We start from the raw sequence: 21,726 nt of genomic DNA on the forward strand, positions 1-21,726 counted from the left end.
CCATCTCTGCGCAGACATGAAATAAACAAATATCTCGGCTCTGTGTGTTAATCGGCTTTTTTGCACACCGGGTGAAAGAATCCTGATTTTTGGGACAACAGCATGACCAAGGAAAGGCTCAGTGGTTAAATATGCCTGAAATAATTTTTACTGTAACAAATTGAAGCTCTAGGACAGACAAAACTTGGGATAGGCTTTAGCCATTTTTCGCTGTTCCAGTTTTAAAACCTTTTAACAGGTTTTTAATTGGTTTAGTAAAAATTTACTGAACCAATTTAAATAGTTTCTGAGAAATTATTCCAATAGTAGACCAAGCCAACAAATCACTTGATGAATCAGACTATTGTAGGAAAAGGTAATTCCAGGATAACTTAAGGATAAGGAAGAAAGGACATTTGACAATAGAATTCGAAGCCATCCATATATTTTATATTAAAACAGGGATAGGAATCTGGAATTTCCTATCTGATGGATAGGAAAATCACTAATGTTTTGGGAAAGGACCTAATTTGGTGATACTAAATTTAAGTATGGATTAAGGGGGGTGGTATGGGGTTTTTTTTTGTGTCTTTTTTTTGTCCAAATTTGAGGAAAATCTGATTCCCAGCTATGGAATGCTTCCATAGTAATTCTATTTTTAAAGTAGTAAAAGGTTGTTATTTGAGATATTAAGTTTTACCCTTAAGCTGATGCTAAACAAGTAACCTAGAAGCAAAAGGCAATGTTATGATCTCTCTTTACATAGACTCAGAAGCTGTATATAATTTTTCTCCCTCTCTTTTTAACATGAAAGTCATATAGGTCATGGCACGGCTTTGTTACTTCATACAATATCATTGTGCATTATATTATAGGCAAGTAACAGTGTAATTATATGTAGGACATCAACACTGTAATATTGTAAAACTCATAATAACATTTTTAATGTATTTACTTGGAACTTCAGAGTACTGAAGTCACCTGACTATATCCGAAAATAAATGTAAAACTTCCATATGGCAGTTTAAGGAACTATTTGTCACTGTCTCTTTTTAAGTTTTAAAATCTTCAAACTACCGCCCCTAGCGCGCAAGCGCGCCAATGACGAACCTACGCCCGGGGAGACAGCTCTTCCTTTCTAGTAACTTCCCCGGTTCGGAGCGTCATCAGTGCGCGCCGCGGGTGAGCTGGGGTGTTTCTGTCTGTCGCTTTGAGAGTGAGGCCGCGGCGCAGAGGACTCGTCTGGAACTGTGCGGTTGGAGCAAGTCAGGCCCTACCCGCCATGTCGGAGAGCGCGGAGAGGTCCGCGGGGGCCCGCAGTTCCTCTGAGTCCTCCGCTCAGGGCTTTGCTGCTGCCGAGCCGCGGATCATCAAAATCACGGTGAAGACTCCCAAGGAGAAGGAAGAGTTCGCTGTGCCCGAGACCAGCAGCATCCAGCAGGTGAGGGGTTGGGGGCGGTGGGTGGGGAGAGCAGCCAGGGGGAAGAGCCCTGGCCTGTGGTTTCCGCCTCCCACGCTGGAGAGTAAGGGCCCTTCGCGATGACAAAGCAGCTTCTGCTTATCCGAGCTGTTCTCGGTGCTGCTGGGCGAGTATCGGGGCTGGCCCGGCCTTGTGGAGGGCCGCTGCTAACAGGCTATCGGGAGTGGTGAAGAAACCTGCGTCGTCTCCTCCACGGCTCCTCCCTGTTGCGATGCTGAGAGCCGGCCCGGGAGGTGGACGTAGCTCGTTTCGTAATTCTGAGTTGCCCTGCCGAGCTGACTCAGTCTGGCAGTAGGAGGCTCGCTGGCTAACTAGTACAACTGTAGAAAACATATGCAGTCACCTACGTGGCAGTGCTATAGTGCCAATAATTATCTTGATCTAAAATTGGCTTTAGAAACAGCGATTAGGCTATGGCAAAGATCTCTTAATTTTAGAAAAGCCACGTCTTTAGACTGTACAAAACATCCACTACAAATAAAGCACAGCTTCTGCTGTGCTTCAGTGTACTAGTGTCTGATAACTGAATTGTTAGGGTCTTTGTTCTAAGTTTTTATGAAAGTTAGTATCTCATTGTGCCTTTGGTTCAAGAGAAACAGTGGCACCTACTGAATCATTGACACTATTTCCTGCAGCACTTCAGTTTTTTGGAAGCCTTCCATGTGAGTATTTACCAGGACTTAATTTGTTTAGATTAAGAAGCTACAAATCATAGGAAAGGTGTGGTCAAAGCATAAGGCAGATATCTATAAAGCCGGTCTCTCCTCCTTGTGAAGGATGTAGATATTGCTATGCTAAAATACTTGAAAAGGTGAAGTTCCCTGAAGGAGATTCAGAGCTTACTTCATTTTCTATAAAACTTCTCTGAAATTCAATGTATGCAACTTGACATCATGTTATTTTTTTGTGCAGTTGGTAACTGCAAACCTCACCAAAAAAACGGTTACATATGTAAGAGTACAACTGATGTATAGAAATGGAGCTTTAAATCATTAGTTGCTGATGAGTCAGAAGACACATGTTGTTTTCAGAGGGGAAATGCAAAACGTGAGTTAAAAAGCTCTGAGTGATCTTCTAGCCAGGGTGCTGGCTCTATACATTTTACAGACTCTTGCGCCACCTAGTTGTAAAATTCTTTGTAGTTGCGTTTTGTTTTTTATAAAACATGCTGATTCTAATTTAAGGATCACATTTGTCCTGAAAAGCAGTTTGATTGCAATAATATTGAGGACTTCAGGAATTATAAACAAACTCATTTTAGATGTGAATTTGTAATATATCTGACTTTAACAACATGATTTGAAATGTGAGTCCCAATGGGAATATCAGTTTTTTCTAGTAGACGGTTGTCTTAAAAACTGAAATAGTTATACAAGCTAACAAATAGCTTGTAAATTTTCAGTAAATTTTTACTGAAAACAATCAAATTTAAGTGATTAATAGAACATATTGCTTTAAAATGTCTTTATCGTCTATAGATATCTTAAACTTTAAATATTGTCTTGGTATCCCTTTGAGCTGATATTAACAGATTAGATTTGCAGTTGAATCTTCCTGTGAAGTAAGACTGCTGCTGCCCCTGTAGGTCCGCCATTTGCTTTGATTCCTGGACACAGTTACAGCTAGCACAAAAAAAATGCAAGACTGTAGTGTGACTAGTATTGGCTGTTTTTCTTAAACTGTCAAAATAAGTTGTTAATAATAAGTGTTATATAGCATAATAACAATATATTAGCATAATAACAATAGATGTGATATTTCTAGAGCCAGCCCTGAAAATAGGTTAGCCTCAAATAAACAAATTGAGCATCTGTTCAAATGCATATGGGATCAGCAAGTGGGTTGTTCTGTTGGTATAGGCAAGCCTGCAATGTCTGCCCTATTTGGGGGGGGGGGGAAAGGCCTAAACTCGGACAACTGAATAGCTTTTATTTTGCTGTGTGTTCCTGTAGCTAATATTATGACTTAGTGACTTGGTTTTGTTTACAGTCACTTCAGAATACAGCCAAAACAAAACCCTAAGACTTTTAGATAAATATTTTGGGTTATTGGGGCTAAATTTAGGGCTACACAAAGTGTATTTTATGTTGCTCCATTGATGTAAGTCAGGTTTGCAATGGTTCAAAGTTGAGGAAGATTTTCTGATGTTAGAAGACTTCAGTAACATAGGGTTTGTTATTGCTGATCCTATGATGTGCCTCTAAGAACAGGCAGTATGTAGGTTAGAATGGAAAATAACCCTCACGTACCAAACTGCTCTGGGAGGTCAGTTGATTATAAGTGTCACCCATCTGTCTTTATTTTCCACGGAACTTACTTGATTATGCTGAGCACAGCTTGGCTCAGTATTAGGACAAGGACCAAATATTTGCTTTCTTGACTTGGTATGATACTGAACTTGCAGGCCCATACACTGCTCTGTACAAAGACTTCTATTCATGGTAGGTAAAGATGAATACCTATAAGCCTGCTGATTTGAAATCCCAATACACAGGAGACTTTAGCTCAGTTAGCTCTGTTTGTCTTTCATTTCTTTCCTTTGTTTTATTTTGTGGGTTCTGTGGGCTTGACTTAACAGTGTGTTTTGGTAAAACTCATATACACAGAGAGAGTAAGCAGTCATGTTACAGACTACTCATGCATTACTGTCTCTTCTTAGTGAATGACTTGAATTCTTTGAGTGATGAGGTGTTGGAACCAGTTCCATTAAAAGCAATTTTACTTTCTTCATTTAGTCTGTTTACCCTGTAGGCATTCTTGGAATGTCAACATAGCAACATTGGCAAAGTTCAATATGTTATTGTAATTGATTCAGCTAACAGAGTTTGGATATAGCAAATGTGCGCTATTAATTTTAAAAGTCTGCAGTTCTTGCAGAGAATTATTGTCAATCCTATGATTATCTGAAAATTTCAGGGTAATGTCTGTTTGGAAAAGTTAGTCAAATCAAATTTAGTTCATATAACCATAGAAAACAGTTTAAATTATTTTTTTCCTCTATTTTTATTTAACATCAACTTTTCTTCAGTGAGGAATATAGTTTTCAGTAGTAATAGATTATTATCAGTGTGTAGTATATTTTTAAACTAATTATATACCTGAAAATTGTGCTTTCTGTACTACACTGAATTATAAATAAACTCACCTACTGAACTATATGTGTAAATGTATACATTGTGTTGGGACTCTGTTCATTGAGAAGTGGAGATCTAGTTAGAGTTGTATTCTCTGTTTAAAATTTGAATAAATATTATTGTTGAAACTTTAAATCCATAAATCCAGTGTTTCAGATTTGTGCCTGGTTTTCACAATCACAAGTTGGCCATGTTTGGCATATAAAGATCACGTGTACATGTTAAGGGAAGCATTGGGTGATTTGATAGTGGAACATCTTTCCTAACTTCTATATGCTTTTAATATTTCTTATAATGCTTTATTTCATAAGGACAGCTTAATTTCAGTTCTTTTAACATAACCAGTTCTGTCTTCCCTGTAGTCCAGGGATTATTGAATGGTATGACCAAAAGAGGTTGGAACTAATATAGTCCAATCTGTTCTTCTTTTTCAGTATTACGATCTAGCTTTCTGTTGGCACTAAAGGAACTTGAGTGCGTGAATTGTTTAGCACCAAAGTTAAAATATTGTTTTTTTTCACCATCTTATGTCTCAGTGCACTGAAGCACATCACTGATACATCTGTGTGACTGTTTATGGAGTCAGCCTTGTAATATGCTCTGATTATTCACATTTCTTTGAAATAAAGAAACCCTGTTTGATTAACTATTCAGCACTTAAGTAATTTTATTTTTCTTAGAGTTTGGAAACTATTAAAAGTGATTTAGAACAATGGTAACTTGCTGTTTGATAGCATAGAAACCTTTAGAAGAAAGTATATTGACTTCCCTGACAGTAGACTTAACAGATATTTTTAAGATGCATCTATCTAACCAAGGTACTTGGCAAATGTTTTCTGACTGGCAGGTATAATAAAATATGAATACCTATTAAAATAATACTCTAAAGTCTCTTGTTTGCAGATACTTTTATGCAGAGTGAGTTTCATTTTGTTGTTTCAGTATAAGGGTAGGTGTGGTGCGTTAACCTTGGCTGGCCGCCAGGTGTCCACTAAGCCGCTCTATCACTCCCCTCCTCAACAGGACAGGGGAGAGAAAATATAACGAAAGGCTCGTGGGTTGAGATAAGGACAGGGAGATCACTCAGCAATTACCATCACAGGCAAAACAGACTCGACTTGGGGAAATTAATTTATTACCAATCAAATCAGAGTATGATAATGAGAAATAAAACCAAATCTAAAAAACACCTTCCCCCCACCCCTCTCTTCTTCCTGGGCTCAACTTCACGCCCAGATTCTCTACCTCCTCCCCCTGAGCGGCACAGGGGGACAGGGAATGGGGATTGTGGTCAGTTCATCATGTGTTGCCTCTGCTGCTCCTTCCTCCTCACACTCTTCCCCTGCTCCAGCGTGGGGTCTCTCCCATGGGAGACAGTCTTCCACGAGCTTCTCCAATGTGGGCCCTTCCCATGGGCTACAGTTCTTCACGGACTGCTCCAGCATGGGTCCCTTCCATGGGGTGCAGTCCTTCAGGAACAGACTGCTCCAGTGTGGGTCCCCCATGGGGTCACAAGTCCTGCCAGGAGCCTGCTCCAGCGCGGGCTCTCCATGGGGTCACAGCCTCCTTTGGGTGCATCCACCTGCTCCGGCATGGGGTCTTCCACAGGCTGCAGGTGGATATCTGCTCCACCATTAACCTCCATGGGCTGCAGGGGGACAGCCTGCCTCACCATGGTCTTCTCCACAGGCTGCAGGGGAATCTCTGCTCCGGTGCCTGGAGCACCTCCTCCCCCTCCTTCTTCCCTGACCTTGGTGCCTGCATAGTTGTGTTTCTCACTTATTCTCACTCCTCTCTCCTGGCTGCTGTTGTGCAGCGGTTTTTCCCCCTTCTTAAATATGTTATCACAGAGGTGCTACCACTGTCGCTGATTGGCTCAGCTTTGGCCAGCGGCGGGTCCGTCTTGGAGCTGGCTGGCATTGGCTCTATCGGACATGGGGGAAGCTTCTGGCATCTTCTCATAGAAGCCACCCCTGCAGCCCCCCCTCCACTACCAAAACCTTGCCACACAAACCCAGTACAGTAGGTTATCAAAACACAGCTCTACTGCAAGAATCACTATTTACACATAATCCTTTTTATATCCCTTTCTAATCCAAGTGAATTGTTCCAGATCAGACTTGCTCTGTTTCCATCTGTAGTTTGTGAAGTGCTTTTACAGAGAAAGGAAGTGTTGCTAATCCCTCCTCCTAAGTTGAAGTATAGAGGACTGGAGTGGTTTGCTGAAGGTTGTCTGGAAGGAATAGAACTGGCTAGAACATGAGTCCTCTTTCCACTAGATAGCACTACCTCAGTTTTCTTTTCTGGACTGCTAGCTTTGTAAACTCATCAAGAATTGGAATTTGTTTCTTGAAATAACTTTTTTATAGGTTTGGTTTGATTGTGGAGATTTGAGGAAACAAATTGGTTGCGTAACTAGCATGCATAATTGGCAAAAGGCTAACTTTAGGCACAGGAAGATAGTAACTCTGACAAGTCATGAAAGACTGAAAAGGCTTCTATAGAAGCCTTATTTGGGTGAGCTTTCTAGCTACGCTTCATCTGCTGTAAACCATAGGCAGTGTCAAAAGTCCTATCCTGTGTTTAAAACAGAGTTTGGTTTGGGAAGAGTCAGCAATTTTGTTGCTTTTTTTGTTGTCATCTAGATAATATTTTCAAAGCAGTCACAATTTTAGGAGCCTGTTTTACATTGGTTTTCAGTGGGAGTTGAATGTTTAATTCCTTGAGGCCTCTTTAGGACTGTTAATGTAATTTTTAAAAAAATTTTTTTAAATGTGTCATATTAAACCAAGGTTGAGAGGAATTGGGAAAGTATCTCTCATTTTTGTTTTCTTTCACAGCACTTTGTCATGTGAATGGGCATTAATGCTACTATAGTTGCTGTTTTTGATGTCATACTTTGAGTCAGCAAAAAGCTTTTGAATCATATGGTGGTAACATAAAAAGATGACAATTTGGGTTTTAAGATTTTCTACTTTACCTAGGATAACTTTTTTTTTTTTTTTAAATGGGACCTTCCTGGGCCAACTTATCAGATGTTAATAAGTTAACGTTAACTAACTGGAAGGCATGTCCTATGAGGAGCGGCTAAGGACTCTGGGTTTGTCTAGTTTGGAGAAAAGGAGGCTGAGGGGCAACCTCATTGCTCTCTACAGCTTCCTGAGGAGGGGAAGTGGAGAGGGAGGTGCTGATCTCTTCTCCCTGGGATCCAGTGACAGGACGCATGGGAATGGTTCAAAGCTGTACCAGGGGAGGTTCAGACTTGACATTAGGAAACACTTCTTTACCAGGAGGGTGGTCAAACCCTGGAACAGGCTTCCTAGAGAGGTGGTCGATGCCCTAAGCCTGTCAGTGTTTAAGAGGCCTTTGGACAATGCCCTTAACAACATGCTTTAACTTTTGGTCAGCCCTGAAGGGGTCAGGCAGTTGGACTAGATGATTGTTGGAGGTCCCTTCCAACTGAACTGTTCTATTCTAATGTTTAAAGTATGGATCTGCTCTGCAAAGTGACTGTATAGAAGTGTCTCCTTTTTAGTCAGCTGTTCTACTTCATGTGTATACAAAGACATTGGCTTTGTTTAGTGACAAACTGTTTACTAGAATTAGCTCAGCTACGAGTGCAAGTTGGATTCTCTTTGCTTCCCCCCCCCCCCCCCCCCCCCCCCCCCGAACTGTGCATCAACAGGCTGCATCACCTATGCATGTCAAAAACCTTCAGAGGCAATCAAGTTGAGCAGGTGTAATAAGTTCTAACTTGACTTGTGGAGCCTGTTCTCTTCTGTTACTGTGGAACAAAAGAGCAGAGTTCTGTTGTTAAGAGTATTGGGTTTTAAGATCATGTGAATTTGAGGATATTTGGTATGGAAATCATTCAGTGTGTAAACAAGAAGTGGTAGAGTGCTGCTAAAAACATTCTCAGGGTAAAAAAACTATACTGTTCCTGTCCTTAAAAAAAAAAAACCCAACAAAAAAAACCCCAAACCCAAAAAAGGAGGGGGGAGTTCATAATAGAAAGAAGTTAACTTAAGGTGAAGCAGTAATGCAGGCAAGGCACTTCAAGACTAGCTTCAGATCTGCTCTAATTCATGTCAAATTGACAAGTTTTTATGCTTTTAGGAGGCTATGACCTTGAATTAATTCACTTAAGTTAATGCTTTTTTTTTTTTCTTTCTTTCTTAGGGAAACTAGGCCTCTGTCCATCTACATGATAATCTTGTGTTTCTGTCTTAATGCCCCCGTGTTTTCTTCCCACTGATGCACCTAACTATTATGTCTAAAATTGATATCACTTTTTACATTATTGTTATTGTATTCAGTTACTAGAGCAGTACAGTCAACTAGTTTCTGTGAACATGTTAGGTGCTAGGTATGGAGAAACATTACTTTTCTACAGTTTCAAGCCCTTTTTTATGTTTGGATAAAACTGAACACGTTTGTGATATTGTAATGGCTAGTACTATTGCAATGAAGTCAAGCTTGAATTTTTGAACAGTAAAACAAATTGGCTAAAACCATTGTTTGTAGTATCTACATATTAATAAAAAGGGAAGAGTTAGTGCAGCAAGAGAATTAGATGGAAATGTTCATCATTCCCAGCCAGCTGGCAAGACTTTGAACTTTACCTGCTTCTGGTTTCCCTAAGTGCCAAACTATTATAAAGCATTATCTCTAATTTACTGATAGTGTTATCTAGTTCAGTTGTACAAATTGAAGATTTAACTACTCCAAAGATTCTTTTCTTACAACTGCCTTAATATGTATGAATTCCCATTGTTGTCTCCTTTCCCTTCCTCCATTTGCTGTCAATTGCATACATTTAATTTGAGACACTGAGATGATGCATACTGGATTGACACTTAAAGTTCCATTTAGGGTAAAGAAAATTGAGCTAGTTGTCTTTACTGCTCACATCTAACAGTTTCCAGAGTTTATGCTGTTTTCATTACCATGGCACTGGAGCACCTAATTCCCTGAACTCTTTGTTGCCAGTAAGAGTGGTGGAGTCCTATGAAAGCTACACAGATAAGACCTGTGGGATTAAGAATACAATTGCTAGTCATTACTCTTGTCCTTTCACTGTTTGAATTTAAAGAAACTTTTTTTTTTTTCCATTTGCTATGGGGGAATGGTCTTGCAGTTTAGTTACGGTTAACAGTGAGAGATGAAGAATAATGAAGAGGAATCTTTGCCCACAGAGGATGGTAAAAAGTCCTCTCTTCCACCCTCCCGAACTTTATTTTGCAATACAACCAGTAGTGGTTTGTGTCGAACTTCAGCCTAGGGCTAATCTTCTTCCAGTATTGGCAGAGATTGGGTGATGCTGAAGACTGAATTGTATTAATCTTTTGATATTTTCTTTTTTCAGAAGCAACATATTAGGTATTGACAATTTAAAACAAAAAACCCCACACTTGTATTGAAAATGGTTTTCAGAATTCTTTTGGACAGATACATAAATGATTCTCTAACCTCTGCCTCAGCAAAAAGTAAAGTGTGCTGTAGATGTGCTAATCTGTTATTGATGGTATCTTTGTTAACAGTAATCAGGAGACTCATTTGCAAAATATCTTAGATGGTAACCTAGGTTTTGTATGGTCTTCTGTTGTGGATGAAACATCAAACAGAAGGGCTGGTTCTGTTCATACCTTCTCATTCAGAAGTCTCGAGGTTGTACTGAATGCAAGTGATGCTGATGAAGAGACCTGACACTTTTTTTGCAGCTCTGTTGGGCTTTTAATGTAGATATGCTTCAGTTAGACAAAAGTGTGGCTTGGTATTCATAATAGTCATCTTGTGCAAGGGATCTCTTTCCAGCCAGCATATGTGGATCATCCACATTCATTATTGTAGGAGTTCTTTTGTGGTCCTGGTACACAGGCTGTTGTATTCATTTCTTACTGTAGTGCTGTTTTTACAGATCATCTAATTACCATGGCTGCATGTTAGTACAGAAAGGGAAGTGAATATGCTTTGATACCTGCATACTGGCAATATTAGATACTGTGTGGTTAAGCTCTATAAGTGTCTTGTTTCCTTAACTGCATGGATAAATAGCTGCTTCTAAAAACGTGTAACAAGGTTTAGGATAAAGTAAACAATGTTGATTATACTGCTGCATCAGCATTCTGAAGACAACTAAGTTGTGGAATTCACTGTAACAACCTATTGTGGAAAATACGATAGTAAATGAGTTCGGATAAACGTCATTGGTCTGGCACAGTATGGTAGTTCTTTATTCTTATGCATTTACTTTGTACCAAATTATGAGGATTTCTGCTGTTTTTATGTTGCAATGGAATGTGTATTTGTACTGGTTTTGGCTGCAATAGAGTTAAATTTCTTCTTAGTAGCTTGTATGTGACTATGTTTTGGATTTGTGCTGGAAACAGTGTTGATAACACACCCATGTTTTAGTTATTGCTGAGCAGTGCTTACACAGAGTCAAGGCCTTTTCTGCTTCTCACCCCACCCCACCAGTGAGTAGGCTGGGGGTGCACAAGAAGTTGGGAGGGGATACAGCTGGGACAGCTGACCCCAACTGACCAAAGGGATATTCCATACCATATGACATCATGCTCAGCATATAAAGCTGGGGGGAGGAAGGGGGGATATTTGGAGTGATGGCGTTTGTCTTCCCAAGTAACCGTTAGGCATGATGGAGCCCTGCTTTCCTGGAGATGGCTGAACACCTGCCTGACAATGGGAAGCAGTGAATGAATTCCTTGTTTTGCTTTGTTTGCGTGCACAGCTTTTGCTTTACCTGTTAAACTGTCTTTATCTCAACCCACGAGTTTTCTCACTTTTACCCTTCTGATTCTCTCCCCCATCCCACCGGGGGGGATTGAGCGAGCAGCTGTGTGGGGCTTAGCTGCCAACTGGGGTGAAACCATGACAGTATTCTTAAGAATAATTAACCAGAAAAATGCAGAGTGGGAAGCAACTGCCTACATAATTCCTCTGCAGAAAAGGGTCTAGAGGTTATAGCTGTTAAATGAGTCAACACTGTTAAACTGATATTTTCCCGTATGGATTTTCTAACTTATAAATGGGAATATAGCTTGCAAGATGTGGTATTTATCCTTTTGTTCTAAGTATGGATAAGAATTCATATGGAATATTGCGGCCGGTTTTGAGCCCTACACTTACAGAAAGATATGGTTGGATTTGAAAATCCAGAGAGTGGTGGGAATGATTAGATTAGAAAAAACAACCCTCAAAGAAAGATTAGCTGTACCGCAACCCTTTATTCTGAGGAGAAAAACAATCTGTTTGCCATGTCCATGGTGGACAGGACAATGAAGAATAGGATAGTGAAGCACTGAAATAGATTTCTTAGAAGAAAGCTATGGAGTCTCTATCACTGGGGACCTCTGAGAACAGGATGGATAAACATGTCTGTATTGGGTTTGCGTAGCAAGGTTTTGGTGGCGGGGGGGGGCCTGTGGGGGTGGCTTCTGTGAGAAGATGCCAGAAGATTCCCCTATGTCTGATACAGCCAATGACAGCCGGCTGCAAGATGGACCCACCGCTGGCCAAAGCTGAGCCAATCGGTGACAGTGGTAGCGCCTCTGTGATAACATATTTAAGAAGGGGGAAAAACTGCTGCACAACAGCAGCCATAAGAGAGAGGAGTGAGAATATGTGAGAGAAACAACTCTGCAGACACCAAGGCCAGGGAAGAAGGAGGGGGGGGAGGTGCTCCAGGCACCAGAGCAGAGATTCCCCTGCAGCCTGTGGAGAAGACCATGGTGAGGCAGGTTGTCCCTCTGCAGCCCATGGAGGTTAATGGTGGAGCAGATATCCACCTGCACCCTGTGGAGGACCCCATGTCGGAGCAGGTGGATGTGTCCTGAAGGAAGCTGTGACCCCATGGAGAGCCCGTGCTGGAGCAGGCTCCTGGCAGGACCTATGGCCCCATGGGGGACCCACGCTGGAGCAGTCTGTTCCTGAAGGACTGCACCCTGTGGAAAGGACCCATGCTGGAGCAGTCCGTGAAGAACTGTAGCCCATGGGAAGGGCCCACATTGGAGAAGTTCATGAAGGACTGTATCCTGTGGGAGAGACCCCACGCTGGAGCAGGGGAAGAGTGTGAGGAGTGTCCTGGTTTTGGCTGGGACAGAGTTAACTCTCTTCTTAGTAGCTGGTACAGTGCTGGGTTTTGGATTTAGTGTGAGAATAATGTTGATAACACTCTGATGTTTTAGTTGTTGCTAAGTAGGGCTTATCTTAAGCCAAGGACTTTTCAGCTTCCTGTGCTCTGCCAGCAAGCAGGTGTGCAAGAAGCTGGGAGGGAGCATGGCCAGGGCAGCTGACCTGAACTAGCCAAAGGGATATTCCATACCATGGAACGTCATGCCCAGTATATAAACAGGGGGGAGTTGGCCGGGAGGGGCGGATCGTGGCTCTGGCATCGGTCAGCGGGTGGTGAGCAATTGCATTGTGCATCACTTGTCTTTTCTTGGGTGTTATTTCTTTTTTTTTTTGTTATATTCCTTTTCATTACAATTATTATTATTATGTTTCATTATTATTATATTTTACTTTAGTTATTAAACTGTTCTTATCTCAACCCACGAGTTCTGCCTTCTTTCCTGATTCTCCTCCCCATCCCACCGGGGGGGGGCGGGACGGGGAGGGAGGGAGGGAGCTGCTGCGTGGTGTTTGGCTGCTGACTGGGGTTAAACCACTACAAGGAAGAAGGAGCGGCAGAGGCAACATGTGATGAACTGACCGCAACCCACATTCCCCCTGTGCCACTCAGGGGGAGGAGGTAGAGAATCTGGGAGTGAAGTTGAGCCCGGGAAGAAGGGAGGGGTGGGGGGAAGGTGTTTTTTAGATTTGTTCTTATTTCTTACTATCCTACTCTGATTTGATTGGCAATAAATTAAATTAATTAGCCCAAGTCGAGTCTGTTTTGCCTGTGATGGTAATTGCTGGGTGATCTCTCTGTCCTTATATTGACCCATGAGCCTTTTGTCATATTTTCTCTCTTCCCCTGTCCATTTGAGGAGGGGAAGTGATAGAGCGGCTTGGTGGGCACCTGGTGGCTAACCAATGTCAACCCACCACAATGTCTGAATAATTTAGGTAAGTAATCCACTTCAGGCAGGAATGGATTAAATGGCTTCCTAGAATGCTTGCAAGTCTAAATATTACCAGTATAAAGGTTGACTTAAAAGATGTTTCTCGAAGAACTGGAACCAACTCTCTGTGAGCAGACTTCTAACTGACCAAATGCTACCTGCTACCCAGGCACAGAGATTTCTTACCTCTGTTGTGTCTCAGGCTCATTTTTTTGGGATCTGTTTTATCTCTTCCTATACCATAAACTTTTTCAATTAGGGACTCACCTTCAGAGTATAATACAGTGGGGTTTTCCTTTTTTTAGCCCTGCCTCTTAAAATATAATTATTTAATAATAAGTCATTGCAAGATCAATATTTGGAGTTCCTGTATGAGAGTTCACTAAGATGTTTGGAATAGGATTCTTTTAAAAATCAAGTTGACCATATGTTGTGGTTTAGGCCCAGCCGGCGACAAAGCACCACGCAGCTGCTTGCTCACTCCTCCACCCTGGCGGGATGGGGAGGAGAAAATATAACGAAAAGGCTCATGAGTCGAGACCAGGACAGGGAGGGATCACTCACCAATTATGGTCACAGGCAAAAAACAGACTCGACTTGGGGAAAGAAAAAAAAAAAAAATCAATTTAACTTGTTAACAATCAAATCAGAGTAAGATAATGAGAAATAGAACCATATCTTAGAAACACACCTTCCCCCCACCCCTCCCTTCTTCCTGGCCTCAGCTTTGCTCCCGATTCCTCTACCTCCTCCCCCACCAGTGGCGCAGGGGGATGGGAATGGGGGTTGTGGTCAGTTTATCACATGTGGTTTCTGCTGCTCCTTCCTCCTCAGGGAGAGGACTCCTCACACTCTTCCCCTGCTCTAGCGTGGGGTCCATCTCATGGGGGTCAGCCCTCCATGAGCTTCTCCAACATGAGTCCTTCCCATGGGCTGCAGTCCTCTGTGAACTGCTCCAGCGTGGGCTTTCCCACGGAGTCATGGCCTTCTTTGGGCCCAGCCACCTGCTCTGGCGTGGGGTCCTTCACGGGCTGCAGGGGAATCTCTGCTCCGGTGCACCTCCTCCTTTTCCTTCTTCACTGACCTTGGTGTCTGCATGGTTGTTTCTCTCACATCCCACTCCTCTCTTCGCTGTAGCTCATCATCTCTTTTAGCAGTCTTTCCCCTTCTTAAATATGTTATCAGAGAGGCGCTACCACCATCGCTGATTGGCTCGGCCTTGGCCAGAGGCGGGTCCACCTTGGAGCCGGGGAAGCTTCTAGCAGCTTCTCACAGGAGCCATCCCTGTAGTCCCTCCCCTGCTACACAAACCCCTGCCACACAAACCCAGCACACCATACTACTTGAAAAATGTTAAATATTGTGAACTTCTGGAGGGCTTCCTAACTGCCTAAGATTCTTTCAGAAACATTTAGTCTACTGCCTGGTCATGTTTTATAAATTGATTTGGTTTTCTTATATTTGCCTTTTTACATTTTGTGAACTAATTGCTTTTTCTGCGAGAGTACTTTTCTGTAGAATAATGAATCTCAGACAGAAGTCAGTCAGCATAACACGGTTGTTATTGGTTAAGAAGGCAGGAAGCAATACAATTGCTTTTCCAGGTTCAGTATTTTTAATGAAGGTATGATTTCACGGTCAGCTGAAATATGTGGCTATTCACCATGCCCTGGGCTGAAAGCACATTTCATGTAGCTGTCATGAGTTGGATGAGAGAGCAGAGCCACCTAAGAAATAATTTTTGACTGTATGGAAAGGATTGCTAGTTTTGACACATGAAAGGTAGCAGTAATATGTCCAAGAAGAAAGGATACTGCTCCTTTCAGTGCCTGCACAAATGTGGACTGAATTAACATAATGTGTTGTTGCATCCTCAGCATGTCAGCAATGGATGGTTTCAATGGCATGTGTACTACTATATATTTATTGTGTCATGGGTACATGCCTGACTGAAATGACAGTATAGTCTTTAAGTGTGTCCTGGTTTCAGCTGGGATAGAGTTAATTTTCTTCTTAGTAGCTGGTACAGTGCTGTGTTTTGGATTTAGTGTGAGAATGATGTTGATAACACTCTGATGTGTTAGTTGTTGCTAAGTAGCGCTTATCTTAAGCCAAGGACTTTTCAGTCTCCCATGCTGTGCCAGCAAGCAGGTGTGCAAGAAGCTGGGAGGGAGCATGGCCAGGGCAGCTGACCTGAACTAGCCAAAGGGATATTCCATACCATGGAACGTCATGCCCAGTATATAAACAGGGGGGAGTTGGCCGGGAGGGGCAGATCGCTGCTCTGGCATCGGTCAGCGGGTGGTGAGCAATTGCATTGTGCATCACTTGTCTTTTCTTGTGTTTTATTTCTTTCTTTCTTTTTTTTTTTGTTATATTCCTTTTCATTAAAATTATTATTATATTATTATTAGTTAGTATTATATTTTATTTTACTTTAGTTATTAAACTGTTCTTATCTCAACCCTCGAGTTTTACTTTTTTTCCTGATCCTCCTTCCCATCCCACTGGTTGGGGGGAGGGGTGAGCGGCTGCATGGTGCTTAGTTGCTGGCTGGGGTCAAACCATGATAAAGTGGAATCCAATTTTTGTTATTGCTAGCTATATATTTAGTGATCTAGATATGAAACACTTTAATTGTATGGAAAAAGAATGACTTGATTTCCCATCTTCCTTTGGAGAAAAAGAAAGTTGAGATAACTTAGTGAAGTGTTTCTGGGTTGTATATGTTGCACATACCGTGCAAGTGGATTAATATAATAAATGTGAGCAAAATAGTTCTTCCTTAAATTATTAAAAAATTAATAGTTCAGTATTCAATTACATAACTATATAATATTAACTTCTGTTTAGTTCAAGGAAGAAATCTCTAAGCATTTCAAGTCCCAGACTGATCAGCTTGTTTTGATATTTGCTGGAAAAATTTTAAAAGATCAAGATACTTTGATTCAGCATGGGATTCACGATGGACTCACTGTTCACCTGGTCATCAAAACGCAAAACAGGTAACCTGACTGATGAGCAATCTTCTTTTTACCTCTAAGTAGTAAAAATATTCTTAATTCCTAGTGTGATAGCTTTCTGTTGGGCAAACCTAGGTTTGACTAAAATGCATTCAAAAGCAGTACAAATACTCCTGCTATTGAACAAGAGAAGCAACTCAAATTTTGTAAGGTTGTGTCCCTAGATATCATACATACACCTTTTGAAAGTTAATGTTATCTTCTAAACTGAGCCATTACTATTAAATCACTTGAATCAGCTCCTTAGTTACAGTTGGTGCAGAATAACAGTCTGAAGACAATCTGAACAGTCCTTGATCTGTTTCACTGCGTGGTAGCACCCATGCTTATGCCCCTGCAGTAGGCAGGTGTGCTGAGCATACGAATCGGGCAAGCAGCCTTTAGTGCTTATGCTAGTTTATGATGGCATTAACTTTGTGTAACTACGTTGTTACCATGCTCTTACAGTCTTAAAGAATATTGATATTCTGATATTAGTCTTGTGATGAAATAAGACTTTAACTTAATTTGACGTTCAGTGGGGCGTCCTACTAAAGGTGTGGTATGGAATAAATCCTGTATTATAGATCTTGCTAGCCTTCTCTTCTTTAAGCCCTGGACATGAAATTAGTGCTATTTGAGGGGGTAGGAGTACATCAGGATCCCTAAAGCAAGGTAAGGACTGAGGAAGCAATTCATTGACAGACATCCCAGGGATAGGATGAAAAGGTGATAACAGTTGCAGTGATGCTCATCCATTTTCTTAATGTTAGAAACTACTGTTCTGAAGAAGTGATGAGATTATAGATGTCTGAGAATCACAGTATGGTTGAGGTTGGAAGGGACCTCTGGGGGTTATCTGGTCCAACACCCCTGCTCAAGCAGGGCCACCTAGAGCCAGTTGCCCGGGACCACGTGCAGACGCCTTTTGAACATCTCCAAGGAGGGAGACTCCACAAGCTCCCTGGGCAACCTGTTCCAGTGCTCAGTCACCCTCCCAGTGAAAAAGTCTTTCCTTATGATCAGACAAGAACCTCCTGTGTTTCAGTTTGTGCCAGTTGCCTCTGGTCCTGTCACTGGGCACCACTGGCAAGAGCCTGGCTCCATCTTCTTTGCACCCTCCCTTCAGGTATTTATATACATTGATGAGATCTCCCCTGAGCCTTCTCTTCTCCAGGTTAAACAGTCCCAGCTCTCTCAGCCTTTCCTCATAGGAGAGATGCTCCAGTCCTTTCATCATCTTTGTGGCCCTTCATTGGACTCCCTCCAGTACATCCATGTCTTGCTTATGCTGGGGAGCCCAGAACTGGACACAGGACTCCAGGTGTGGCCTCACCAGTGCTGAGTAGAGGGGAAGGGTCACCTCCCTCGACCTGCTGGCAACACTCCTCCTAATGCAGCCCAGGATACCATTAGCCTTCTTTGCTGCAAGGGCACATTGCTGGCTCATGTTCAACCTGGTGTCCACCAGCTCATTTCTCCAGCCTGTCAAGTTCCCTCTGGATGGCAGCATGGCTCTCTGGCATATCAGCTACTCCTCCCAGTTCTGAGTCATCAGCAAGCTTGCTGAGGGTACGCTCTGTCCTATCATCCAGATCATTAATGAAGATGTTAAACAGGATTGGACCCAGTATTGACCCCTAGGGTACACTGCTAGCTCCTGGCCTCCAACTAGACTTTGTTCCACTGATCAACACCCTCTGGATCTGGTCATTCAGCCAACTTTCAATCCACCTCACCATCTGTTTATCCAGCCTATATACATCAACTGTTTGTCTATGAGGATCTTTTGAGAGACAGTGTCAAAGGCCTTCCTGAAGTCCAAGTAGAAATTATCCACTGCTCTCCCCTCATCTACAGGGCCAGTCATTTTGTCATAGAAGGTTATCAAGTTGGTCAAGCATGACTTCACCTTGGTGAATCCATGCTGTCTACTCCTGATGACTTTCTTGTCCTTCGTGTGACTGGAAATGGTTTCCAGCATTAGCTGCTCCATCACCTTCCAAGGGATCGAGGTGAGGCTGGCTGGCCTGTAGTTCCCTGGGTCCTCCTTCTTGCCCTTCTTGAAGATAGGAGTGACATTTTCTTTCCTCCGGTCCTCGGGCACTTCTCCCAATTGCCATGATTGATCAAAGATTATCAAGAGTGGCCTTGCAATGACATCAGCCATCTCCCTCAGCCCTCGTGGGTGCATCCCATCAGGGACCATGGACTTATGTATGTCCAGTTTGCATAAGTATTCCCTGACTTGATCCTCTTCCACCAAGGGTACATCTTACTTGCTCCAGCCTTTCCCCCTGGTCTCAGGGGCGTGGGATTCCTGAAGGCCAGTCTTGCTAGTAAAGACTGAGGCAAAGGCGGCATTCAGTACCTCAGCCTTTTCTGTGTCCTGTGTAACCAGGTCCCCTGTCTCATTGAGCAATGGGCCCACATTTTCCCTAGTCCTCCTTTTGTCTCCTATGTACTTATAGAAGCCCTTCTTGTTGTCTTTGACATCTCTGGCCAAATTCAATTCCATTTGGGCTTTGTCTTTCCGAACTCTGTATAAGAAAGAGAGACTCGGACAATGTCTTTGTATTCCTCCTAGGTTACCCATCTTTGTTTCCACGTTCTGTATAATTCCTGTTTGAGTTTGGCCAGGAAGACATCTAGAGATAATAGGGTTTTTTGTTGGTTTTTTTTTGGGGGGGGGGGTTAGTTGGTTTTTTTTTTTTTAAATAATAAAAATGTAAATTAAGATTCTCAAGTATGATACTGTTCCTGTATTAAATGTCATTATTACATTATATTAAATGTCATTATTACATTATATTAAATGCCATTATTACATTATATTAAATGCCAGACCTTGTGTACTGGGTCTGGCTCGGATGGAGTTTTACTTTCTGCATAGCAGCCTGTATGGTGCGGTGTTTTGGATTTTTGACCTAACAGTGTTGATAACACACTGATGTTTTAACTATTGCTGAACAGTGCTCGCACAGCATCAAGGCCTTCCTTCTCTCTTTCTTGCTCTGTGCCTGCTCCCCCCCCCCCAGTGAGTAGGCTAGGGTTGGGAAGGGGACACAGCTGGGACAGTTGAACCAAGCTGACCAAAGATATTGCATACCATAGAATGTCATGCTAAGCAATAAAACTGGGGGGGAACTTTTCCAAAGTAGCTGTTGCTCGGAGACTGGCTGGACATTGGTCTGCTGGTGGGAGGTGGTGAGTGATTGCCTTCGCATCACTTCTCTGTTGTGTTTTGGGTTTTTTTGTGGTTTTTTTTTTTCTTCGCTTATTAAATTGTCTTTATCTCAACCCATGAGTTTTTCCAACTTTTGCCCTTCCAGTTCTCTCCCCCATCCTGCCTGGGGTGGGGGGAAAATTGTTGTAACTGGGTGGGGATTTAACTGGCTGGGGTCAACCTACCACACCTTGTTCAACTTGTAATTTTTTTAACTTGCTTTTTATAGATCACAAGACCATCCAGGTCAACAAACACACACCACTGGCAGTATTGCTACCACATCAATATCAAGCAGTAATACCTCAACACCAACTTCAACAAATAGCAACTCTTTTGGCTTGGGTAAGAATATTTGTTAGGTAACATGGTGGGTATCTTAGGTATCTTGGTTTCAGGTAAGTATCCCTGGAGCTTTATTCTAATGTAAACGGGACTTAAAAAAAATATATAAAATTACTGATTACAAAAATCTGTGGTATTGGTTGTAATAAGTTTCTGATCAGTAAGTTCTCAGAGGTAAGTTGTTTCCTTAATTTTTATGTAGAGAACTTCAGGCTTGTGCTTTTTCATCTTCAGTAGTAAGGTGCCACTGATCTCATATTCTGGCACTATAGGTAATTAAACTCCTTCCAGTCTTCTCCTCCTCCTTAACAGTGCATTTGAATTGGCCTGAAGAGATTATTGAAGTTGGACTCATAACATCATGACTTGGAACAGAAGTAACAAAGTTACTTCTATCCTACAAACCAGTATTTCTCAGGTTCTGAGTCTGATTGCATTATCAGTCTTCTCTTTCAGGAATAGAGACAGAAGTCTATTGATTTAAAAATATTATCTCTTTCCATAGTTACTGGGTTTTGTTATTCATGCTCTTTCATTGTTTGCTTTCTTTTTAAAAAACAAAACAAACCCAGAAAAACTCTGTTAAGCAATTGGTTTTTTTAGTTGTAAACAGTTCTCCAGACTGACTAGTTCCTTCTAAAAATGTGAAACTTTTGTGTTTGCTGAACTCTGCAAAGGAGGAGAATTTAAAGCATTTTTAGTTCTTGTTGCATCAGCAAAAAGAAGAGCTCTACTTTTTGTTTAGAATAGGGAGTATGCATCGTATTAAGAGATGCCTCGTGGTGGTGGTCTGTCTATAAATGATTATTAAAAAAGTATTGGAAAGTATTTGGAATTAACCTGAGGCCCCAAAACTCAAACAACCATTGTACCTTAGCTATAGTAAAGTAGAAGAAAAGCTGTTAGAATTGTAACAAGTTATATTTCAGATGCAGTTTGGATTTCTAGGTGTCTCTTTATGTAAAGAAGCAAACTCTTAGTGGATGACTTAACAGCCTTGCAAAGATAGAACTTCCGTTGACTTTCATTATTTTGAACTGTGGGTTATGTTTATGTATTTTGTACTTAGAAAGAACCTGGATGTGTTTAGAAATATACTAGAAGCTGAAAGTTTAATTTTTTTTTCTTTCCTCTTAAAGGTGGCCTTGGAGGTTTGGCAGGCCTGAGTAGCCTGGGCTTAAATGCATCAAACTTTTCAGAGTTACAAAGTCAGATGCAACGACAACTTATGTCCAACCCAGAAATGATGGTTCAGATAATGGAAAATCCATTTGTTCAGAGCATGCTTTCAAATCCTGACCTGATGAGGCAGTTAATTATGGCAAACCCTCAAATGCAGCAACTGATACAGAGAAATCCAGAAATCAGTCACATGCTGAATAATCCAGATATAATGAGACAGGTATGTAGAAAGATCTCTAAGTTCATGACCTTTGATTATACTGTAACTGTGAACAGAAGAGCAAGAATTGGACAT

At 41.7% G+C, this 21,726-nt stretch overlaps 1 protein-coding gene across 3 annotated transcripts in view; it reads left to right on the top strand.

Moving 5' to 3' along the window:
- Positions 1 to 1,185: 1,185 nt before the first annotated feature.
- Positions 1,186 to 21,726, top strand: part of LOC127027457 (ubiquilin-1-like) — a 32,110-nt gene continuing 11,569 nt past the window's right edge. For all 3 annotated transcript variants that reach the window (XM_050913203.1, XM_050913204.1, XM_050913206.1), the window contains exons 1-4: positions 1,186 to 1,420; positions 16,530 to 16,681; positions 20,134 to 20,249; positions 21,389 to 21,651. In XM_050913203.1, the coding sequence (XP_050769160.1) occupies positions 1,262 to 1,420; positions 16,530 to 16,681; positions 20,134 to 20,249; positions 21,389 to 21,651 (690 nt within the window). In that variant the 5' untranslated portion in view covers positions 1,186 to 1,261. The remainder of the gene's footprint in view (positions 1,421 to 16,529; positions 16,682 to 20,133; positions 20,250 to 21,388; positions 21,652 to 21,726) is intronic.

This window comes from Gymnogyps californianus, chromosome Z (genome assembly GCF_018139145.2).
Source record: "Gymnogyps californianus isolate 813 chromosome Z, ASM1813914v2, whole genome shotgun sequence".
Lineage (NCBI taxonomy): Eukaryota > Metazoa > Chordata > Aves > Accipitriformes > Cathartidae > Gymnogyps > Gymnogyps californianus.